Below are 24,776 nucleotides of genomic sequence, written 5' to 3'. Positions count from 1 at the left end.
CAAGATAAAAAGGAAAATAAGAGTGGAAAGAAGAAAAACAATCCGGAATGAGTTAAGGAAGAACCTGAAAAAGAAATTACTGTTAGTGAATTAGATGAAGTACTTATGCTGATTTAGTATCAAGCCAAGATGATACAGTGCCTGGGATGTACAAGAAATGAATGAATTGGTAAAAACAGAGTGTTTTGTAAATGTACGGAATGAAGAGTTGAAGGAATGGTTTATTTATAAAGAGTTATGCAGTGGGACATTACAATTTATATGGAAGAAAGGTGAGAAGAATGAAATACAAAATGGAGATCTATCACATTAAACAACACAGATTATTTTTTATATGAAAATAATACAGAAGACATTAAAAGGAATGATGAGGGATATTATGGAAGAAAGTATATAGGATATAAAAAGGGAAGGGATGTCAAAAATTGTTATTGGTTGTGAAAGAAATTGTGGCTGATATAAATAAAAGGAGGATGTGAAACTTATCGTAGGTAATATTAGCAAGGCATTTGGTACAGTACGACATGATGCCTTGTGAGATGTTATGGAGAAGGATGGAAAAGGTAACAGAATCAGGAAAATGTGTATGTCAGCATATCAAAATAATACAGTAAGAAAGTTAGTGAATGGGTGGCTGAGTAAAGAAATATGCATAGTATTGTGGACCCCTATCAGTTGATCGAGTTTTCAAAAACTCAAAATTCATATGGTCGAGACCAATATGATCAAGTTTTGGAAAACTTGAAGCTTTGAATGGAGACGGCGGTACAGCGAAGATCAGGAAATGTACCATTTTCTTCACTGTAGTACGAACTCAGAGTTGGTATATATAACTTGCAGGGGGTGTGGGGGATGGTTGGTGGGGGGGGGGCTTGCCCCCCTGCATAAACATAAAAAAGCAGATTTTTTTGTGTTTTTTTTTTTGAGGTTTCGGTTTTTGGAAACTCAGTCATATGGTCTCGTCCATATAAATTTCAAGTTTCTAAAAGCTCTTTCATCTGATATAGATCCAGTATGGTATATGACAAGGAGGTCCCACAAAAGGAATATTGTTTGCACTGGTAATGAATGTGACAGTGACTGAAGTAGCTTATAAAATGAAAGAGGCTAGATACGTGATGCAAAAGGAGGTGGCGAGTCCAGTAGTTTTGACATACGTAGATAATATAGTTGTTACTAAGAAAAAATATAGATAAGGAAGTGCTGGTTTGTCTGAATGGATGGTTAAAGAAAACGGGAATGACCTTGAATAAAGGCAAAAGTAAGGGTTTAGGTGACGTAGTAAAAACTGAAGGTTTGTATTTTTCAATGAATAAAGTGTCTTTGCTAAGGATAAAATTTGGGAAAATTATATAGTTGTGATGCAAAAGGAGGGTTTGATGAAAGAAATGAATGAAATTATCTTCTGTGGACGATGAACAAATTAGCATTCTAAACATGTTTACCTGGGGATTTTTTCTTTACTAGTGGGAAAATTGCATACATGTCAAACATTTATATAATCCCAGAAAAATATGAAAAGGAAATGGCGTAATTGATGTTTTCTTCCATATGGGGTTCAAAATTAAACTCAGTGAAAAGATGTGTGATGTATATGAGTGAAGATGACGGGGGATTGGGGTTACTAAATCTAGTTACTTATTCTGCTTCTTTAAATTTGTATAGATTACTGTATTAAAGTGAGTAAAGGAAGAGAATGTGAAATTAACCCTGAGGATGTTTAAATATAAGTACAAAAAGCACTGGAAGATGAGAATACAAAAAAAGAATAAGTACATGAAGAAAATAAAAGTGATCAAGGAAACATATTAATGTTATAAATAAAGATTGATGATATACAGAAAGATAGAAGGATACGGTATAATAATGGGAATGAAACCTGGTTCAAGGCTCCTGAGAGCACCCCGGCACTATTAGGTTTTACCTCATATCATGCATTCCGGCCCCAAAATCCGGACCACACCACAAAAGCAGGGGGTGTATCCATATTCATAAAGGATACCCACACCTCCAGGTTGGTGGCAACGCACGAAGCTTCGGAAACCATCCAGGTGCAACTAACCATAGGCAAAACTGCTCTACAAATTGTAGCATGCTACAGGCCACCCTCTCAAACTCAGGAACCCCACACAGCCTTCCTGAAGACACTGGAGGGTATAAATGTATCTCCAAACACCATCATATTGGGTGACTTCAACTACCCGAATATAGACTGGGAACATTACTCAAGCCCTAACTTTCTAGCCCAACGGTTCCTGGAGTTCATAAATTCAAATGCCATGGAACAGCTAGTCACTGTTCCCACGAGAGGAGAAAATATACTAGATCTCATTATCACAAACATGGGGACAAAATGCTCCACACCGGAAGTATATCCCTCATTGGTGAGATCTGATCATAAACTAATCTCACTGGAAATCCACATTCCCGCCCCACCCCAAACAAAAAAGACCACAGTGAAGAACTTCTCTAAAGCAAACCTCACACTACTCAAGACTGGTGTGGTATCCTTCAAGGCCCCTGAGCCAGTGGAAACCACAACCCAAGCTGCGGAAGCCCTTACAAATGCCTTCTATGAACACCTCCAGGACTGCATGGATCAGGCAATCCCAAATAAAACCAAGACTCTTTCCACAAAGGGCAAACATCCGGTCTGGTGGACCCCAGCCATTAACAAACTTTACAATAAGAGGAGAAAGCTACTACATGATAGAACAAAATCCATAAAAGGGAAGTCACCCCTGATCATTATTAGTAAAAAATACGAGCACTCATAAAATCAACTAAGGCCAATTTTGAGAGAAAAATTGCCATGGATTCAAAGGACAATCATAAGGCCTTTTTCAGCTATGTTAGGAACCTGGGTGGAAACTCCCAGATATGCTCAGAATTAGTCCAAAATGATACAAAAATCACTGAACCCACAGACATTGCCAACATACTGGCAGACAGGTTCAGTGCAAACTTCACCCCCCTCTCCCCATCTAAAGGAGAGATAACTATCCCAGCGGAGTGTAGCCTCCCAGACATCTCAAATGCGCAGGTGAAAGCTGCTCTCTCTAAAGCTAAAAACACAGCATCAATGGGACGGATGGTGTCCCCGGCTGTGTGCTACATGAGCTAAATGAGGAATTAAACCCGCACATAAGGCAGCTGTTTAATCTCAGCCTTACCACAGGATATGTGCCCAAGGAGTGGCATACGGCAACTGTGGTCCCACTCCACAAAGGCGGTGCCTCTACGGACCCTGGTAATTACTGCCCCATAAGCTTAACAAGTCTAGTCTGCAAAGCTATGGAGAGGATCATAATGGAGCTCATAAACAAAGATATAGGGACTTGCAGACATTGGACCCGACCCAGTTTAACCGTCAAGGGCAGATCATGCCTTTTGAACTTGGTCGACTTCTTCGAAACAGTCACCAAGGCCATTGATGAGGGAAAGGCAGTCCATACAGCCTACCTTGACCTTGCAAAGGCTTTCGACACAATACCCCACTCGGGCATTGTAGAAAAACTTACCAGCTTAAATGTAAACCCATATGTCACAAGATGGGTTGCAAACTGGCTTAAGGACAAAACCCACAGGGTTAGAGTTGCTGGCGCTATGTCAGACTCCAAGCCGGTCACAAGTGGTGTCCCACAGGGCTCGGTCCTTGGCCCCTATTGTACGGCATCTACATCTCAGAAGTACACGCCAACATGGGAGGACTTTGGCTGACAAAGTTTGCAGACGACTGCAAACTGGGCGCCATAGTGGAAAGTGCATCGGACACGGATATCCTTCAGAAGGGACTCACAGAAACAGATAGCTGGTGCCAGAGCCATGGCCTGAAGTTAAGCGCCAAAAAATGTATAGTCATACCCTTCGGGAAAAACAAGGTAACCCCAAGATACCATATAGGTGGCAATCCACTAAGCACAGAAGAGGTTATCAGGGACCTGGGGACCCAGGTTGACATTGGCCTTTCTTTTGACACTCACGTTGCTAAAGTGGTTAGAAAGACCTTCTACATTGCCCAACTGATCATGAAGGGATTCACATCCAGATCTAGTGAGGTCATTGTTCCCCTGTACTCTTCACTTATCAGACCAATGATCGAGTACAATGCCCCATTCGGGATGTATCTCACCCGACATCTGCAGCAATTGGAGAGACCCCAAAAGTTCCTCACCAAAAGGATAAAGGGACTCCAAAATCTGTCATATGCTGCCATATTGAAGAAACTCCAGCTCTATTCAGTCGCATACCGTCTGCTCAGAGGTGACATGTGCCTGACATACAAGGCCATGTCCATCCCGGAATTAATGGACATGCTCCACCTCAAATAATCCAAATCCACCAAAACCACTAGAGCAAGCGACTTAAACCTTAGCACGGATATAAATAGGACGTGCTGGAGGGATAGATTTATCACTCAGAGACTCCCTATGCTGTGGAATAAAATCCCGGTCCATGTGAGGCAGAGCACCTCGCTGGCTCTGTTCAAGAGAAATCTTGACCTGTGGATGGGAGATCGTAGGTTTACCCCGGGAATCATCTCTGTGTCACTGCTGGACAGAGGCACAACAAACTAATGGGCACAGTATTTTTTCATATAAGGGGTGGCGTAAGCCACAAAACTTTGGGCTAGGCTTATAAATGCTTTAGGGCAGATAGCCTAATATAAACCTATGAACCTATGACCCTATGGATGAAGCAATATTGTTATATAAAGCCACATGAAAATTGACCAGAAGAACTGATTAAAGCCATTAAAGTAAGGAAAAACTGGTGTACCCAGATAGTAGAGTGTTAGGACGTCCTATGGAGACTGTTAATAAATAAGTTATCAGTAAGGGGAAGATGCTATATAAAAAGAAAATGGAAAACATGTATTTATTCTGTGGGGAGGAAAAGAAAACAGAGCATTTTTAATATGTAAAAACAGCAGTGCAAATCTGTAAAAAGTTGTGTAAGAAATTTTTTGTGGAATATTAAGGACAATATAGATATGAATATCACTATGTATGGCTATTATACATATAAGAAAGAAAGGATTTGTGAGAATGGTAGATAAGAATTTATTGTATGTTCCACAGGCTATTTGGAATGAAAGACTGAATTAAATTTTGTTTCATGGGAAATACATTTTGTCAGATATACTGAAAAAGATTAATTAATAGTTGTTGAAGAAAAAGTGGTGGCCAATTATGGAAGAATAACAATGAGAATGCTATAAGTAATGTGCCTGTAAAATATGTACATTTAATAATTTGCAAATAATGTTTTTATGCTGTGTAAAACAAAGGATTCATACTCTTTTTTGATAGGTGTTGTGGGATCTTTTACATCCACCAGAGCTACCACCAACTGAAGCAAATGGAACCTCGGTTTAACATCTCACCCAAAGGAGGACACGCTCAGGAATTCAGAAACTCACTTGTGCTGCAGTGCAGTGTCAACATCCCATCTACTTGGTCTGGGAACAGAACTCACAGCCTTCTGCCCCAAAGGTAAGTGTACTACCTGTTGCACCACCCTGGTCAGCAGTAAGAAGAAGGAAATTCACTAAATTAGTTATAGATAAAAACAAAACAAATGAAAGAGGTTCAAGTAATAACTTTATAAGTTCATATGGATAACTAAGCAAAGTTGGACTGCAAGGCATGGTGTAATAAGAAGTCTGACATAAAATTTAAAAATTACCTGTTTGTCAAAATGACCACATGATGCAAAAGCAGTATGCCTTTTAGTAACTCAAAAGCTGCATTTCACCATTTGCAGAGGAACAATTCTTTTCACCAAAATATGTTAAAACATACATGTTTATAATATCCATACTAAAGTAAATAAGACTATATATGTACATTCAGCCATTCTAAACAGGTATATGTGAGTGGCATGTACTAGAAGTGTTATAAATGCCATCACATTACAGGAACTAGTTGTGGTATGAACCATGGTGTTATATGTGCCTAATATAAGCAGGAACATCGATTCTCCCACAAAAATGCACAGCATAAACATATTATCTAATTTTCAGCTCTAAAGGGTGAAGACGTGACTGCAATATGAATACACTATCTCTTTTTCAGCTCTTAAAAGGTGTATAAATGACTCCAATATGAATTCACTATCTCTTTTTCAGCTCTAATAGGTGAATAAATTGCTGCAATATGAGAAAAGGATATTATAGCAATCAGGCCAGGGCAACTCCACAGTAGAAAAGTGGTGCGAGAGATAAGGGGCAAGCACAAGAACTGCAAAGGATAAGTATGACAAATGTCCTTTATTATAGTCAGTTTGCATTAAGCTATCAAAAAAGTCACCATCAGTATGAACAAAAATGGAGGTGCAGGATTTGGAACTGTACAGATTATTATGGTTTTAAAAAGAAAGAAAGAAATATTTTAATGACAGTAAAGTGCAAGTTGGCATGAGGGCACTGGGCAGTCCCAATGTCACTTTTAGAGAAACAGAATGGTGAGCAGAGTTTTACAAATGGGTAAAGAAAAGGTTTACTTGTAATATATATATATATATATATATATATATATATATATATATATATATATATATATATATAAACATTTCTTAAAGTGTGAAGTACTCCCAAAGAAGGGGGAGTGGAACTTTAGAAAGCAATTCATCTGTTTGCTGCTTCAAGCTTACGAAAGAAAAACAAATAGTGTTATTGGAGGAGCTCAGTTACTTAACACAGTATAAGCATAAAATAAAACAAATCTGTTTGGTACTCACCATAACGCTGCAACAGGGAGAGTAGTGCTCTGGCAAAAACAGGAAGGACTGACATTGCAGGCACTAGGACCAGTTGGTGCACAAAACATTCATAAGCTATTAAAACCTGTCTTAAATCCTCATAATGTACTGCCATAACAAAGCACTCCAGTTCCAGAACAAGAAAGAAACAAAGGAAGGAAGGAAAGAAGAGGGCAGGATGATTCCAGCAGCGGAAATCCAGCATGAGTACAAAACATTTGTATCAGACTTCCTATAGTTCCCTTGCTGGAACAAGTGGAATAAAGTCTACGGATTAATTCATATGGTGTGCACCTTAAGGGAACATTCTGTTGACAACTGTATCCCCAAAACAAAGCCTGGACCTAGATGTCACATAAAACTTTAATATTTTGAAAAAGCATTAATGATACCAGGTAACCGGTAAACAAATGCATTCTAAGAAGACATTATGAATGAAGGCTGTGGACAAACAGACAGCTCTGCTAGAATATATTATTGGACATTCTTGCAGCATTTTGCCATACTTGCCACAGCATAAGACTATGCAAAAAGAAATACATATGGAGAGGAACTGTTTATATACATCTACCTAAACTGTACCTATCTGTCTCTGTACAGCCATCCAGCAGAGTAAATACTCTTCTTTATTCCTTCAGGCACAAAGGAAGGGTTAACACACAACACACAGAAGACTAATATTTCCTTAAGAAAGGTCAAATAAGGAAGCATCTCACATACAGATTATCACTTAAGAGCTACAAGTGGATGAAGGAAAGAGCCTAGAAATAATGTTTTCCGATACAAGAATTTTAATTATTTGGACGTACCTGGCCTAAAGGTAGTAAACATTAGCTTCTCAGCATAAATAAGTAGCTAAAATAAGTATCCCAGTGAGAAAATGGGTCACTCACCAGGATCGCAAAAAGGAAAAGCATCAAGCTGAAAGACAGACTAAGATTAGTTAAAGACTTAAGAGGAATCCTGACCAACATAAAGGATAGATATAGCAGCTAAAAAGACTAATGGAAGAATACTCAAGGACCACATCAAAAAAGTATGAAAGGTATTGAAGGGCTAGGAACATAAGAAGGAGAATGGGCTTTGTATCCCTGGCTAAAGCCTAAACAGAAAATAGTTTGCATTGTTCCTTAAATGTCTTCAGAATGGAAAGCTGCTGTGAAGAAGAAATGATAGAAACACCAGCTCAGAGTTCTTCGGACTGAGTGTCTGATAGAACTGGAACAGCCAAGTCATTATAATGAGACAGTAGGGATCCAGACAGATCCTTCCAGACGGATTATTCAACAAGTCAACAATCACCTGGGACATAGAAAGTGAAATGAAGCAGCTAGAAGTAATTACTGAAGCAGAGGAAACAAGAATTACAGCTCCTTTTGAACAACTGGCTTTAAGAATAAACTCTGTTGTCAAAGGAAGCAGAGGGAAGGCATATGGGCCAAGTCTATGTCAACACATCTTTGATTTTCCAGATGGAAGGGAGAACCATTTTGGACATTTAGCATTCATGGGAGAGGCAAAAAAAAAAAAAAAACAGAAGATGGGTGGCCTACTTTGTGGGTATATTAGGACTTAGGAACCCCTTATGTGGCATGAGTAAAGTCCTAGCGAGTCTCTCAACTAGAAAGTTGTTAGATTTCCCCGTAGTGTGGACTGCAGTCTAGAAGACCCCAATCCCAGGCTTTCATGGCCTCTTTGCGGGGGAAAAGGAGTGAGTTCCTCCATGGTTGTTGATCTACCAAACCGCTATGTTCCTTGCCTGAACAGCAACATGACTTTGTGACATCCACATTTACCCAGCTTAAAAAGAAGGAAGGGCTGCTATCTGCGGGACACTGATTAAAAGCTTAAACTCATAAATGTATTAAAGTTCTTCTGCCAAACTGCCCTGACAATGTTCACCCATCCAAGAGAGAAATAATCCATTAGGAATACAGTTGTAGAAAAAGGGACTAGGAAGGACTTGATGATCAACAGTCTGCAGGGATAAACCACCAATGCAGCTATCTCATGCATACTACATAGATCTTAACTGGTGCACTTAAGGGGGTCTGAAACACAAAACCACTGAACCCTAAGAATTCACTGCTGTACCTTCATGTAGTACTTTTAATATGTGCCACAACTGGAATAGAGGCTGCCACTATTCACAGGGCCCTGAAGCATAGCCTGGCCAAAATCTGACAGCTTAAAAACCAAAGGAGAACCGTGGAAAGATGATCTAGTATTCTATACAGTGAAAAAATGACCAATGCATCTTGGCAACCAGAAAACAGTCATTAAAAAATCAACAGCTGTTCAGACGTTTTGGGGAGGGGGGGGGCAAACATTTGGCATTAAAGGACCACTGATGATCAGAGGAAACAGAGTGTATGAAAACACCATTATTGCTTGTGTGTCTTGATGCAGAGATGACATTCGATTTTGAGTAGGGCAATGGTAGCATTTGTATTAACTTTTTGTATTAACTAATAGAATAGCAGGTTTAATTAGGAGGATACGTGAAGGATCAACGGGAAGAATTAAGGTGAGAGGGTTCCTCTCTGACAAGCTGTGTTTGAAGAGAGGAATCAGGCAGATGCATTCTCTTTCCCCTTTATGGATTTGCTTAATACTTAAAGCTAATGGCTATGAAAATAAAGGACTCTCATGTTCAAGCACATAACTGTTATGATAAACAAGAAAGTCAGCTTTATTCGCAGACAATATTATTTTGTACTTGATAATTCCAGAAAAGGGTATTTCAATGTTCTGGAATATTTTGAGACATTCTGAAGTCAATTTTTGATATAAAATGAATGAAGATAAAATAAATGCTATAGTAGTAAACTATATACCCACAAATTAATTGGTTCAGCAATAGCCATATTTATGGGCACATGATAAGATGGGGTATTTAGGTGTATGGGTTAAACACATTTTTATTATGGCAGTTAAGGATATGTGGGGAGAGACTAATCAAAAGATAATTTAAAAATTGAGAAGTTGGAAGCTCTTGAATATGGACATGGATAGCAACATAGCAAGCAGTAAAAATGTTGTCATTTTAGTTGTATATACAGGTCAGGTATACTTTTATCAACCAGAGCAGAAGCTGGGGATCATAATTAATACAGCGCCAAAGAAATTAATTTGATAGAGAAAGGGGCAAGAGCTAAGTGGGATTATGATGTTTCCCTCCAAAGATCAAGGTGTTTTAGGATTACCTGATTTGAAAGGGTCCCTATTAAAACGAAAAAGTTTAAAAAATTGAATGGCTAAACAGCCGAATATGCAGTTACTCAAAATCAGTTTTGTGGAGGGCTGTGCCCACCACACCCCCCACTAATTATATACACCAACTCTGAGATCGCACTACAGTGAGAAAAGGGCAAACTTTCCGATCTTCACTGTACTGCGATCTCAGAAAACCGATCTCGAGTGGCTGATTCGATTTTTTTAACTTTCGTCGTTCTAATAGGGACCCATTTGAAAGAATACTTTACAGCTATCCAGTTAAGGCTCACATACATAACACAAGCAGAAGGTTACAAATTAAAGTGGAAAGGAATGATGATGAAAGGGGAGAGATCAAGAATTAAGGACAAAATAGGATTTTGAATGAAGGCCCTTAAACAGAATAATAATAACTATGCAGAATATCATATTTATAAAATAGCAAAAGGTATTCTTAAAACTAAGCCATCATGAGAATGGAAAAAATTATATTTTACCAATAGGGATAACTGCAAGTAGGGGTACAGAAAATAGGCAAGTACAGGCTGGGATTTATTGGAGAAAATTAGCAAGCAACCAAGGTATTAGAATCATTTAATTACAGAGAGAAAGCCAGTAAAGTGGGATGAGGACAGGCAGACATTTGAACTGCAGGTGACAGACTGCCTTCACTACCAGGGATTGATAACATAGTACAGGTAAAGACAAAGGGATAGGCAATTGCTAAGTGAAAGACCAGCTGCTGTTAAATGATAATCAGTACAGCATGTACAATACTGAATGAGAACTATAAGAATCAGTCATAAGAGGTTAGAAAAAAATGTGAAGAGAGAGAATGGAAAGGCAATATGCAAAGGAACAGTGGTGGACATCTGCATGGCTCCCAGATATGCAACAAAGTCCAGAAGGGTTAGGATTTTTGCTTGAAATTGTTTGCACTGATATTTTTATACCCCAGGCAGACGTCAGAGAATTTTTCCTCAGGTAGATAGCAAATGATGGAGGTGTGATGGGAAACTGTTGTTCAGGAATGTAACAAGTTGGTAGATTTTAAAAATTAACTACAGGGCACTAGCTGGGGAAGTAAATTATTGTAACTAAAGAAGACACTCTTCTGAATTGGGATACAGTATCCAAATTCCCTTGACATAGTAAGGCCTTAGTAAGTTTAATGCTACTGGCTGCCAAAAAAACCAATTATTAGAAAATAGAAATCAAAATCCATTTTGAACTGAAGTTCTGAATACTGTAAAGGAAATAAGAAAAATTGTTTTTTTTTTTGAATGTGCCATTTGCACCACTAATTTATGCCTCTTTTCTAACTTCTCAGTTGAGAAGTATGCAGAACTGTGCCACTTCTCACTGCTCTTAAAAAAATTGTCACTTTCTTTTTGTACAGCTTTAACATGTTTTAGAATTAAAGGACTTTGCAGAGGCACATGAAGATAGTCCTTGGTCTAGTCTATGCAGTCACTCCAATATGTCTCCTAAAGATGAAACACTTTTGGCCATCACAGGACGTACCCATATAGAATAAACACCTCATTTGACCATCTAACAAGGGCATTTTGCCACAGAGATAATTATTAAAGGAAGCTCCAACTGCTGAAAGGGCAACACCTCTGTGAACATAATAAGACAGTATGGTATAGAGATTAAAAAATGCAAAAGGAATCAAAAGGGAGTTTTTGTTTCATATTAAAGGAGAACAACATATGTGTTAAAAAGATCTCACTCTTGAGACTTAGAAGTAATCTAGACAGAAATTTTGAATATAAAGACATATATGAACAAAGGGTGTTAAAGATAAAAATATCTGAAATTTCACTGTTGTGTGAAATAACTTGCCCTTCAAAAATTTACACCAACAGGAAGCAGAAAGCTTTATAGTTAAGACGATAGAGCGAATTTCACGGTTAGTTTACCACTCACCCCAGGAGGTTATAGCCCTCATGACAAGATACTCTGCAGATCTATATAGGGAGGAGCATTGCTCCATTAACATAACAGAAGAAGTCAAGCAATTCTTACAATCTCACTGTAGGGTGTCACCATGATACTGCAATAAAACCACTTCCTCCTCTGATCTTCAGTACCAGCTCCTATTTGAGTAGGAGTCACAATAAATGCTTAAAGGCATAAAACTGGATAATCAGTCATGGGGTTAAGGAGAAATAAAGAGACCTGTGTCTAACAGTCATGGGAGGTGAGGCCTAAGAAGCGAGGGGGTGAGGTGGGGGTGGGGGTAGTTTGGATAAATTATTAGAAATTTCAGAGCCAATAACAGTAAGTCTGGGTTTGAAGTTTGATTCCCTCGGTCATTAAGTGTATCCAGCATAGAAACTTACCTTGTAGATGTCATGAGTAAATCAGTCTTCCAAGTAATGAACTATAAACCAGCCTGACAGGTTCAAAAGGCGGTAAAGTCAGTTTTTCAAGAACAAAGCTGAAGTCCCAGGGAGGAGGAATTTGCTTTTGAGAGGGTCTCACATGCAGTAGTTCTTTTATAGACTGTTTTTACCATAAAAAGAGGGGGATCCATGGGCAAACAAGCTTAGATGGCCGCAAGATGCACTTTGACAGAAACATATGACAAACCATTTCCAAGTACCTTACACAAATACTTCAAAACCAGAGGGGCCGAAACCCTTTCAGGGCCTCTGTTATAAGACAGGCACCATTCAGAAAACCTCTTCTACTTGTAAATGTAAGATTTTCTAGTTGCAGGTTTTCTTGCCTGTTTAAATACCTGCTACACATCTTCATGGAGGAAGTGCCTAAAAGGTATCAAAAAAGAATCACCCAGGTTATTAGCTGCAAATGCTCTAAGCTGGGCTGAACCATGCACCCCAATGTTATGCAGTCCAATCGAGTCTGTGAGGATGCTTGTATCAATTGTAAGGGAGAAAACAGAGTTGTGCACGTAAACTTACCGTAACAGCTGATATTTGAAAGATTGCTGCTGCAGCACCTTAGCTATATGGGTTATATCCTGCAAATTATATAACAGCCGGCCAGCTTCCAGCGCTTTAGGGCACCTTCAACGTGACCAAACCATCAGTCAGCTCAAGCTGAGCTGACTAAAAAGACAAGTTTGAGTGCCAAACCTTACACAGCTTTCATGTTAACAGAGAGAGGAAGGCTGAACTTTGAAAAGACAATGTTAGGGACAAAAAAAATGTATTCACACCCAGGAATAAACAGCACACCAGGGACAACAACTACAGCAGTGACCATTTGAACATCTACTGTTATGGTAAGTTTACTTACACAACTTTACTATGCTCTTCATATTGAAGATTGCTGCAGTAGCCTAAGCTATATGGGTGGATTACCCTAGCTTACTACATTGGGGAAGTGGAAGGGTCCAGAAGCCCCTGGAAAATGGTCCTAGCAAAGTCCGACCTACAGCTAGGCACGGAATCAAGCTTGTAATGCCTTGTAAACATAAGCACAAAGGAAGACACTGTTGATTCTACAACCGAACCCTTTCCAAAAAGCCATACATGAAGTCAATGCCCTGGTAGAGATGGCCTTCAATAGTTTTGTTATGGTGAGTATAACAAAAGGTAATACCATAAGACAACCACTGATAGTCTGTTTGCACACAGGCTGTCCCTTCTTCTTACCTTCACAAGAAAGAAAAAACTGAAAAATCTTAGATATTCCCTGTATCAGCTTACCCCTTTCAACACACTTTTTGCTAATCTCTGCAGTAGAGGAACTAAAAACTAAATCTCTATCCAACAAAGAATTTAAAATCTCATTTTTTACATCATCTGGGAGGTTTGAGAATGCAACCAGGCACACCTCAAATCAGTACCAGTGGCCATAACCCTGGAAGTAGTATCAACTGAGTCATGCACACACTATAAACAACAAGTTGTGACTTGTACAGTGGAAGAAACTAAATTATTTAAAGCAGATTGTTTCCTCACAAGAAGAAATTGCACACAAAACATTGCTAGTACTTTCAAAATTAGTCATATACACTTTAACATAAGAGCCTGACGATTCAAATTTCTGAAAATAAAGTTGCAGAAGCATACACCCCCCCCCCCATACTTATAAATATTTTTTCCACCCCTGTCAAAGATTAGGATTGGAATCAACCAAATGTATAGCAGCAGGATTAATTAAAGCTATAGCCGCTGGGTCAGTTTTGGGAGGAGTGTATAAAAATTTAAAAGACTGAAGAACTTTATACATTCTATCTGCCTTTTTAGGGTCAGCGGGCTGACTATTGGGAAAACTACAGGCGGTGACACACACACACACACACACACACACACACACACACACACACACACACACACACACACACACACACACACACACATCCTCCATAGCTGACAGAAATGGAGGAAAGGGTGAAGGTTCTGGAAATTCCTTGTGCAACAGCTCACAGTTTTTTCTAAGGGAGTGACAAACCTCAGTCTTCTCCCACTGAAAATACTGGTACATTCCAAAAATAGTCTCAGAAAAAGAGAAATCCCCATGGGGAGAATCAGAAATAAAGCTGTCCTCTGAGTCTGAATCAGAAAACAAAGGAGAAAACCCTGTAAGGAAATCTGAGGAAGATTAAATACATGTTTCGATTTCTGTTTCTTTTTAACAGCAAAACAGAGACCAACAGTGTTATTAATGGCGGCAGCAGCAGCTTTCCCAGGGATGTGCACAACATGCTAAGCAAACAGGGAAGTCTCCCCCCTTTCTACTCCCAGGACAGACAAGAGTGGTTCTTCTTTGACCACTGAGGGTCCCCAACAGTTGCAAAGGATGTGGCTAACACCCAGTCAGTCCACAGTGGCTGTTGGTGCTACACCAAAGGGATCTGGGGTAAAAGATGAGTGGTATGATAAGCATGGGCACAGCAGAGTCATCCACCTGTGATTAATGCAAATTACTAGCCTACTTTGGTGGCAAAGGCTGGTTGGTTATTTTTTTAATCTGAGGAAAAGTGAACAATTGTTTAGACTTAAGCTCAGATTCACCTTGAAAAGAATCAGAGTAACTGGACTCCATGTTAACTAGGAAATCACCACTATCCTCATCAGATTCCTCATCATTCTTACAAACAACAGAAAAGTCTCTAGCCAAACCAGCACTAAAACCATAGATGGGAACACAACCACCAGATTTACTGTCAACAGAGCACTCATAGCCAAGGAAATCACATCAGCCTTATGAACAGCTATAATATGATTAGCAGCTATATCATTAAGCTTCTGTTTGTTTTTCTTGTGAACTTTACTACTAAAAAACACAAAGTCCAATCACCAAAGCAACCAATGTGCTAACCAGTTTGAAAAATTAGTTCCACACATTACAAACCCAAGCTTCCCAATATTTTCCTGTCAAAAGATGAAAATTAACACAAATACAATTAAAAGTTTACAGGGTGGCAAAATTATAAGTTACTATTTTCAAAAATACATGGATAACATGAGTAACACTATACAAGGGAGTGTCTTTAGTATTTACAATAAGTAAATGATATAAAAACTTATTTTAATTTGCAAATTGTTCTCCTACAATGAGAGGGTTAGCTGAGTATTCAAACAGGGCAGTATTTTAAAACACATTTACACAAACATTATGCTCTAAGGGCTTCAAATAATTACCTGAAAAATGTCACTTTCTACACATCCTTGCCTGTGGTTATCAGGTACTGCCAGAGAATCTGAATGCCTGTGATATAACCATGGTGACTGCTGATCAAGCAGAAGATATGACTCCAGTCCTTTTTCCAGAATATTTTTGTCAGATCCAGGTGGTAATGCCTTCTCAAGATATCTATATTCCTCACCACAGCGGGGAATGTCTGATATAAACTGAGCAACAGCAGAAATGACACCAGTCTTCTGAGTGGAGCTCTGTTGTTTCGGTTGGTATAAAGACAGACACTTGCGTCTAAACCCTTCAAACACGCCTTCTGGTACTACATCATTACCAAGAAGGCAGGCCAAAAGTGGAAGATCATGCATTTTGAGATGAAGGGAGTGGCAAATATGTTCCCTAGAAAACATTACAGTGAGTAGTCTGCTGAGTTGCAACTTGCTGATAGAGTAGTATGGGGCAGTACTGTAGATTAGGTAGTCTGAATCAAGTCCAAGAATACCCATGCAATTGTTCTCAAGGGCGTAACTGGCTATTTCATAATCTGCTTCTTGTAGTGAACAGACAACATCTTGTCCAAGTGATTTTAAAGCAAAACGTGTAAATGTAGCCAGTCCTGATGGAATGAAAAACATTGCCCTTCCTGGCTGTTGCCCATTAGCTTTTATGAACTGAAAGATCTTGGATATTTCTTTGTTATTATGAAGTCTACGTCTTACCCATTCCTGCCTTTTTTTCAACTCCACTACGCCATCAAAAAAGAACACCAATCTGATTCCACCTGCACTGAATGCCTCAATGAATTGTTTTAACTTCTGAAGATACTCTCTCCACTGACCACCATGAACCCAAGCATCAGGTGTGTACCAGTGCCGCAAGCATGCCATCGCATCAACAACAAGGGTGGGTGTCTGTCCAGCTTTACTGCACTTGATCTGTTCTGCCACTTCCTTTAAATCCACCTCTACACATGCATTTGGACAGGCATTTTCTACAAACCACTGTAATCCTTTTACACCCATGTCCACTCAGCATAAGAGCAAAAAAGGTACAACGAAAGAAGAACCTGAAAAGAGATAGAAAAGATAAACATTTTGATTAGACCACCAAACAGATCTAATAAATAGAATTACAAAGATACAGATATACCCCTAAACAGAACCCACAAATGTTACAGTGCAGTAATTTCAATGCGCCATCAGATATGTCTTCTAATGGATATGTTTAAAATGCTGTATATGATCAAACAGATTATTTCTTCCTGATATGGATGTTTAAAATGGTGCATACCAATTGAACATTTTTTCTCCTGATGCAATAACTCTACATAGAATAACTGGAAGAAACTGATCTGCTCTAGTTGAATTACATTGATAAATCATACGTATTTTCCACAGCACTCCATTAGTAGATCATCCAGCCATTCCACAAACTAGGGATACTTTGGTGATGACTCCACACATGCATATATACAAATAAATATATATAATTCTTTATTTTTAATGCAGGGGACAAGCCTCCCTGTACCACTCATGTGGGGGACTGCACCCCCCCCCCCACTAGCTATATACACCAACTCCAAGATCGCACAACAGTGGAGTAAGGGCAAATTTCATCATTCAGTATTTTGAATTTTCAGTCTTCTGGGATCAGTCTTTTGGTTTTTCAGTCTTCTGAATTAGACCCATATATGGGTCTACTTTACATCAACGAAATGCCACTTACCTAATCACAGAGACGAGAACGCTGCCAACAACAACACACCAACATCCTGGAACTCTTGACTGTTCACTCCAGGTAAGTAACTTCTCAGCCATCCTGGTGAACTTTGTCCCTACAACCATGGTAGTGCGATCTGAGATTTGGTATATTTAGTTAGGGGGGGTATGTGGGTTGCAGTCCCCCACACAGCTAGTTGTGGGGGGGGAGTGCAGCCCCTCACATGGGTGGGTTTGGTTTTCTGTCGTTTACATGTTTGTTTCGGATGGCCCTGGAATGAACAGTCGATGTTCCCCGATGTCAGTGTTTTGCTACTGTCATTGTTCTCGTCTCAGTGAAACGGATTTTGGGTAAGTGGCATTTCGCTGATGTAAAGTAGACCCATATATGTATATACATACATGGGCATGTGCGCACGCTCGCGCGCCACACACACACACACACACACACACACACACACACACACACACACGCACACGCACACACACACACACACGCGCACACACGTACGCACGCACGCACACACACGCACACACACACACATACACACACACATACATTATTCATGGGGCAGCTTCCCTGAACAGGATAAAGTGGGTATCAGGAACTGAATCAATATTTTATCTTTATTTTTGTATCACAGAATGAATGACTACTTTGTTTTCTTCTTTTTTCCATTCTGACTGGCATGGCCAACAGAATCACATTTATTTTCAGTACAGACCTGAACAGCAAGCTTCCACAATGACAAAACTAAACACATAAATGACAGTTACATGCCTAACATAAAAAAAGGACAAGCAAGTCCATTTTTGTTAACAGCAGGAGTAATGCCAAGAGGTGCTAAGTCAGTTCAGCACTTGAAATTTTCCCAGATTACTGACACCCACCTCTCTCTACAAACATGTATACCACATAAAACAAATAAAATGAATCATACACCTCTAAACCTGACTGACAAAGAGAATGGGGAAGGGGTGCAGGTATTTTACTGACAATGGATTAAATTACCCAGCTCTCTCATTATGGTAAGTGCATAATTTCATACCTGGTACAAGGAAGTCCATCCTCATTAACAGTAGGCCACACTCCCAAGCTAATTCTTTTGGGTAGACTCCCTCATGGAAATACACCTCTGATTACTTTGTCGCAAACTGATGATTAAAGAAAAACATAATAATATGGGTCCACAACTTTCTACAATGTTCTATACAACAGACTAAGAATAGCAGGACTCCTACCCTCACCATCCACTGTCACCAGTGGAGTTCCTGAAGGCTCTGTCCTTTTTAGCATTATTTCTCAGATGTTAAAACTGACTCTAATGTCTAGCTCACCAATTATGCAGATAAGTGAGAACTTTAGAACACTGTCCTTAACCCATCTGAAATACTACCTCCACAATTGTGTAACAGAAGTATTCTTGCTATCAGTATCAAAATATACAATATTCTGCAAGTTGGCAAAAACAGCTTTTTATAAAGCAAATAAAATAACAAACCGGCAAGATACCAAGAGTCAGAACTGGACAAGACAATCTGTGATGAAAAAAAAAAATACAGTCTGATTGCCACAGTCTGAAATATGCATTTTAGTAAAAAAACAAAAACAAGATCTAATGAAGGGTTTTAATTAACTCGAAAGTGCTTATCCTTATTTCGTTTTTTATTAAAGTGCATGCTTTGAACTGTGGCAGTTGGACAGTATTTTTCTTTTTTATACTTATAAAAAAGCAACAACTAAACATTGAGAAAATGGGAAAAGACCATGGTGTCCTTGGCGATACAACCTCTATATGGCTACTACCATCTACAAAGCAAAAAGAGTTGCCCACCTGATCCTCCTCTGTGAAGTTAAGAGCAAAGCCAGAAAAATAATCATCCTCCTGCATACAGCTTATAAGGCTAGTTATATAATGCTATACCCTGCTGTGTAACTACTCACATGTCATATGGTGCAGTTCCTCACAAAGTGAATCAAAGGGACTCAAACCTTGCATTATAGTGAGAGACCACAACAGTTCTCCCTGCTGTGCCTATATCCTATCACATTCTTAAAAGAGACTCATGCCTGATATAAAGAGCATTGAAAGACCCAAGTCCTATGCCTCAAATACCCTAAGCACAAGAGGGCACTAAGCCCTAGCAAAAATTAATATCAACCACAATATAAGATGTGACAACCTCCTATCTCAAATGCTTCCATGCCTATGGAATAAACTCCTCTTCTCAATTAAACTCATCAATCTATACCATCAAGAAGGAAATGGATGATTGCATTGGCATTCATAAGTTCCATCAAGGGATAAAAAACATCAAACTCCTCAATGGCCAATAGACCTTAAGATTATTCATCATATATATTAACCTTTAAACCTATGAAAAGAAACAAAAAGTTGAATTTTTTTTAGTAGATTTAGTGCTTTCCAAATAAAATCTAAGATGTGTGCATACACCCATATGATGCAAAAAGTATTTTCCTCTATTTAAACAGTCAGGAAAGGAAACTGATAAATAAACTGATTGAAATTAGTCTTGGTAGCTACCTTAGGCATGAGTGAATAATATGCATGCAAGGACAACTTACCCTTGTCAAAGACCAGGTTATGCATGATGCACTGATAAAGCCCACAATTCAGAAATCCTTTTTGATGAAGCAAAAGCCACAAAGCAAAGTACTTTCCTTGAGAAGTTGTTCAATTTTTGCAAACATTGGGAGGGTATATGTATGCCTCTCACTTATGCAACAAAGTCTAGAAGGTTTAGAATTTTTGCTTGGAAGTGTTTGCACAGGTATTTTTATACCCCTAGCAGACTTCAAGGAAATTTTCCTAAGGTAGATGACAAATGCTGGAAGTGTGATGGGGAAGAAAGAGGTAACTAGAAACATATGTTTTGGGACTGTAATGAGTTAGCAGATTTTAAAAAAAGTCTCTACAGAGTGGTCTGCCAAAAATATTGTGTGAGCAAATGGCTGTAACTAGGGGAAATTGTTATTTTGAGCTGGGACACAGGATGTGAACTGCCTAGACATGATAAGGCCTTGTCAAGTTTAACTGTGGTGGCTGCCAAAAAAGCAATTACTAGAAAATGGGAATCAGAGTCTAAACCAATTGTATTTAAAGTATTGAATATATGAAATAAAAGAACAGGAAGTGGGATCTCTAGAAAAGAGATGAAAGAAATTACAGAGAAAGAAACTGTGGAATAATACATGCAGAATAATGTTCAGGAGGTGCAGTGAGGTTAAGGAAATGAGCAATTTATGTAATGTTGGACTGATGATAGTTATAAATAAAGAATATATGTGATGTATAATGTATGCAAATGGAAAAAAGTGAACATGGTTTGTGTTCTTTTATTAATATACTTTTGCCTTAACTGATAATTTAATAATGGTGTGAAAAAAAACAAATGTTAAAAAAAAAAAAGGATGAAATTTCTTCAGCATAAAACAGGGAACCCATACGGGATAGGATCTTTGATAGGTTTTCTCAAAAAATAAATCCTAGGAAGTATGGGGTATGACAAGGATTGCCCTTATCTCAAGTATACTGAAGTGTACACTCTCCTCTCTGCATGACCAGGAATCATGGACAGCCTGCCCTTGACAATGTCCATGCCGTAGTACAGTAGACAACAGTGAGTGGAAATATGAACTGGTTTGCAGTACACCAAGAAGTGCAAATGCAAGCATTACCAAAGTTTAGATTTGTAGAACCTGTATATACACAACTGCTGGAGCACTGTGCCTGAGACCTGTGAAGAGTGAGCTTCCTACAGCCCACCCCAATTGTCTTCTGTAATATTCAGTGAAGGATATCACTGTTACTGCCATCAACCTTAGGGTTCAGAGACACGAGTCACAGCAGACTCTGACTCAGTCAGCTGTGACAATAAGAGCTGAAGAGGAGAATTCTTCCTAAAACCAGGAAAGGACTGCTCACACCACAGCACATGAGTGTCAGTAGCTAAGATGGCTCTAGATGACTCTTCACACCATTTGCTGTGATCCCAAAGGACTGAAAAAGACTTAACAAGACTCCCGCGTGCAGTGATTATACTCTTAAGGGAGGAAAAAGCAAGACATTAGTTTTCCAGACAGGGAAAACATTGGTCCCTTGCAGCTTCTGGTTCACTGTAACTACAGACATACATTTGCTGAACACCCTGTAGACTGTGGTAAAACCAAATGGAGTACTCCTTAATTGACAATGAGTGGATGTTAATAGGAACCCATAGCACATCCTGGCTTAATACACAGTTCACTTAACAATGAAAACAGTAGTCCAAATATCATGGTTGTAGTAAACATCAATATCATATGAGTCAATATTAGTAATCTTGGAAACAACACAGAGAATGCGGGCACTGGTAAGGAAAATTTGGAGAACTTCAAGAAAGGAAAGAGTATAGAGAGAAATTCTCCTTCCTATCACAGAAGCTGGTAAGAATGGAGCTACAGAAAACTACTTCTAAGCCCAAAGAATGGTGTGGGCACACTTACTGTAGTCAAAGTAGGGCACTGATAAGGAAAAAGGTTTCACAGATGCTGCTACAGAGCTTAACGCCTTACAGTACTCTGTCAGCAACTTGCTGGTTAGCTTAGGTAGAGACCTGCACTTAATAATTTTGAATCGCCTTGGGTAGCAATTCTTCAATTTTTCTTTTGTATTGACAACCTATAGAGGAAGGCCTTGATTTACAACTCTTATGCTGTCATTTCAGCAGTCTAAAGGGATAAGTGAAAAGTGAAGAAAATGTTAGTTCTGACTTTAGGCTAAAGACTGCCTTCCCTATCAGGGACTGATAACAGAGTACAGGAACAAAATGGCTAGCAGAGTGCTACATGAAAGACCAGCTCTGAAAAACACACACATTATATATATTTATATGTGTGTGTGTAATTATGTTATATATAAATATATATTTGCAAATATATAAATATATATATTAAATATAGACACAGATATATGGGTCTACATCAGATAATCAAATTTTCAGAAACTTGAAATTCATAACGTCGAGACCATATGATCAAGTTTCCAAAAATTTGAACAGCAAAAACACAAAAAAAATCTACTTTTTTTATGTTTTTACCCCCATATCCCCTGCATATTATAAATACCAACTCCAAGATCACACTACAGTGAGGAAAAGAGTAAATTTCCCAATCCGCACTGTATCACAATCTCCATTCAAAAGCTTTTTTCTGAAAACTCGATCAACTGATACTGACTTCACATATACATACATGCGTGTGCATATATATATCTATATATATATATATATATATATATATATATATATATATATACATACATACATACATATACACACACACACATACAGTGGATATAAAACGTGTACACACCCCTGTTAAAATGCCAGGTTTTGTGATATAAAAAAATGAGACCACAATAATTTCAAAACTTTTCCCACCTTTAATGTGACCTATAACCTGTACAATTCAATTGAAAAACAAACAAATCTGTTAGGGGAAACATATAAAAAATAAAAAAAACATACAATATGCTGGTTACATAAGTCTGCACACCCATAAACTAATACTTTGCTGAAGCACCTTTTGATTTAATTACAACATTCAGTCTTCTTGGGTACACACCTGCCACCAGTTTAAAGAGACTCTGATTAACCCCAAATAATGTTCAGCTGTCCTAGTAGGATTTTCCTGACATTTCCTCAGTTGCCTGCAACAACAAAAGCCATGGTTCGCAGAGACCTTACAAAGCATCAAAGGGATCTCATTGTTGAAAGGTATCAGTCAGGAGAAGGGTACAAAAAAATTCCACAGCATTGGATATACCATGGAACACAGTGAAAACAGTCATCAAAAAGTGGAGAAAATATGGGACAACCATGACATTGCAAAGAACTGGACGTCCCTCCAAAATTGATGAAAACACAAGATGAAAACTGGTCAGGGAAGCTGCTAAGAGACCTACAGCAACACTGAAGAAGCTGCAGGAATTTCTGGCAAGCATTGGTTGTATACTACATGTGACAACAATCTCCCATATTCTCCATATGTCTAGACTATGGGGTAAGGGTTGCAAGACAGAAGCCTTTTCTTACACAGAAAAACATCCAGGCCTGCCTAAAATTTGCAATAATACATCAAGTCTCCCAAAAGCATGTGGGAAAATGTGTTATAGTCTGGTGAGACCAAGGTTGAACTTTTTGGCCACGATTCCAAACGGTACATTTGGCCCAAAAACAACACTTGGCATCACCAAAAGAACACCATCCCCACGGTGAAGCACTGGTGGTGGCAGTATCATGCTTTGGGATTGCATTTCTTCAGCTGGAACTGGGACTTTAGTCAAGGTGGAGGGAATTATGAACAGTTCCAAATACCTGTCACTTTTGGCCCAAAACCTTCAGGCATCTGCTAGAAAGCTGAAGATGAATTTCATCTTTCAACACGACAATGACCCCAAGCATACATCCAAATCAGCAAAAGAATGGCTTCACCAGAAGAAAATTTGGAATAGCCCAGGCACAGCCCAGACGTAAATCCAATAGAAAATCTGTGGGGTGACCTGAAGAGGGCTGCGCACAAGAGATGCCCTCGCAATCTGACAGATTTGGAGTGCTTTTGCATGAAAGAGTGGGCAAGTATTGGGAAGTCAAGACGTGATAAGCTGATAGAATCCTACCCAAGAAGACTGAATGTTGTAATTAAATCAAAAGGTGCTTCAACAAAGTATTAGTTTAAGGGTGTGCACACTTATGCAACCAGCTCACTGTACGTTTTTTTATTTTTTCCCCTAACAGATTTATTTGTTTTTCAATTGAATTGTACAGGTTATAGGTCACATTAAATGTGGGAAAAGTTTTGAAATGATTTATTGTGGTCTAATATTTTATATCACAAAAACCTGGCGGTAACAGGAGTGTGAGAGTGTGTGTGCATGTGTGTGTACACAAACATGGTAGAGCCAGCAAACAGTGGACCAAAATCCGTTTATTAAAGGAAGGAGGAAAAAAACATACCGGTTTCGGCCCTTAGGCCTTCCTCAGTGTTTGTACAAACACTGAGGAAGGCCTAAGGACCGAAAACCGGTATGTTTTTTCCTCCTTCCTTTAATAAACGGATTTTGGTCCACTGTTTGCTGGTTCTACCATGTTTTTGTAATTCCTTGATGCCTTTCAGCCATGCAGTAGCCGTACGTGCAGAGGTCTGATTGCACTTATCTTGTGTGTATACACAGACACACACACACACACACACACACACACACACACACACACACACACACACACACACACACACACACACACACACACACACACACACACACACACGATTTACTATCAAAATGAAGAATGAAGGTTCGGCGAAAATGGGAATGTGGAACGTCAGTGGACTGATTCCTGTTTTGTCGACCTTCAATTCTCGGAGTGTCTTTTGCAGCAAATGCCACGGTGCATTCGCTG

The 24,776-nt window shown here is 38.9% G+C and overlaps 1 protein-coding gene across 2 annotated transcripts in view; it reads right to left on the bottom strand.

Annotated features, from left to right (window-relative positions):
- FAM120B (family with sequence similarity 120B) overlaps positions 1-24,776 on the bottom strand; it is a 1,321,047-nt gene that overhangs the window by 1,222,564 nt on the left and 73,707 nt on the right. For both annotated transcript variants that reach the window (XM_044066895.1, XM_044066905.1), the window contains exon 2: positions 15,603-16,663. In XM_044066895.1, coding sequence (XP_043922830.1) covers positions 15,603-16,619 — 1,017 coding nt within the window. In that variant the 5' untranslated portion in view covers positions 16,620-16,663. The remainder of the gene's footprint in view (positions 1-15,602; positions 16,664-24,776) is intronic.

Source organism: Protopterus annectens, chromosome 1.part0, assembly GCF_019279795.1.
Source record: "Protopterus annectens isolate FY-2018-M chromosome 1.part0, PAN1.0, whole genome shotgun sequence".
In the NCBI taxonomy this organism is placed as follows: domain Eukaryota; kingdom Metazoa; phylum Chordata; order Ceratodontiformes; family Protopteridae; genus Protopterus; species Protopterus annectens.
This window is presented reverse-complemented; position numbering and strand designations above follow the sequence as displayed.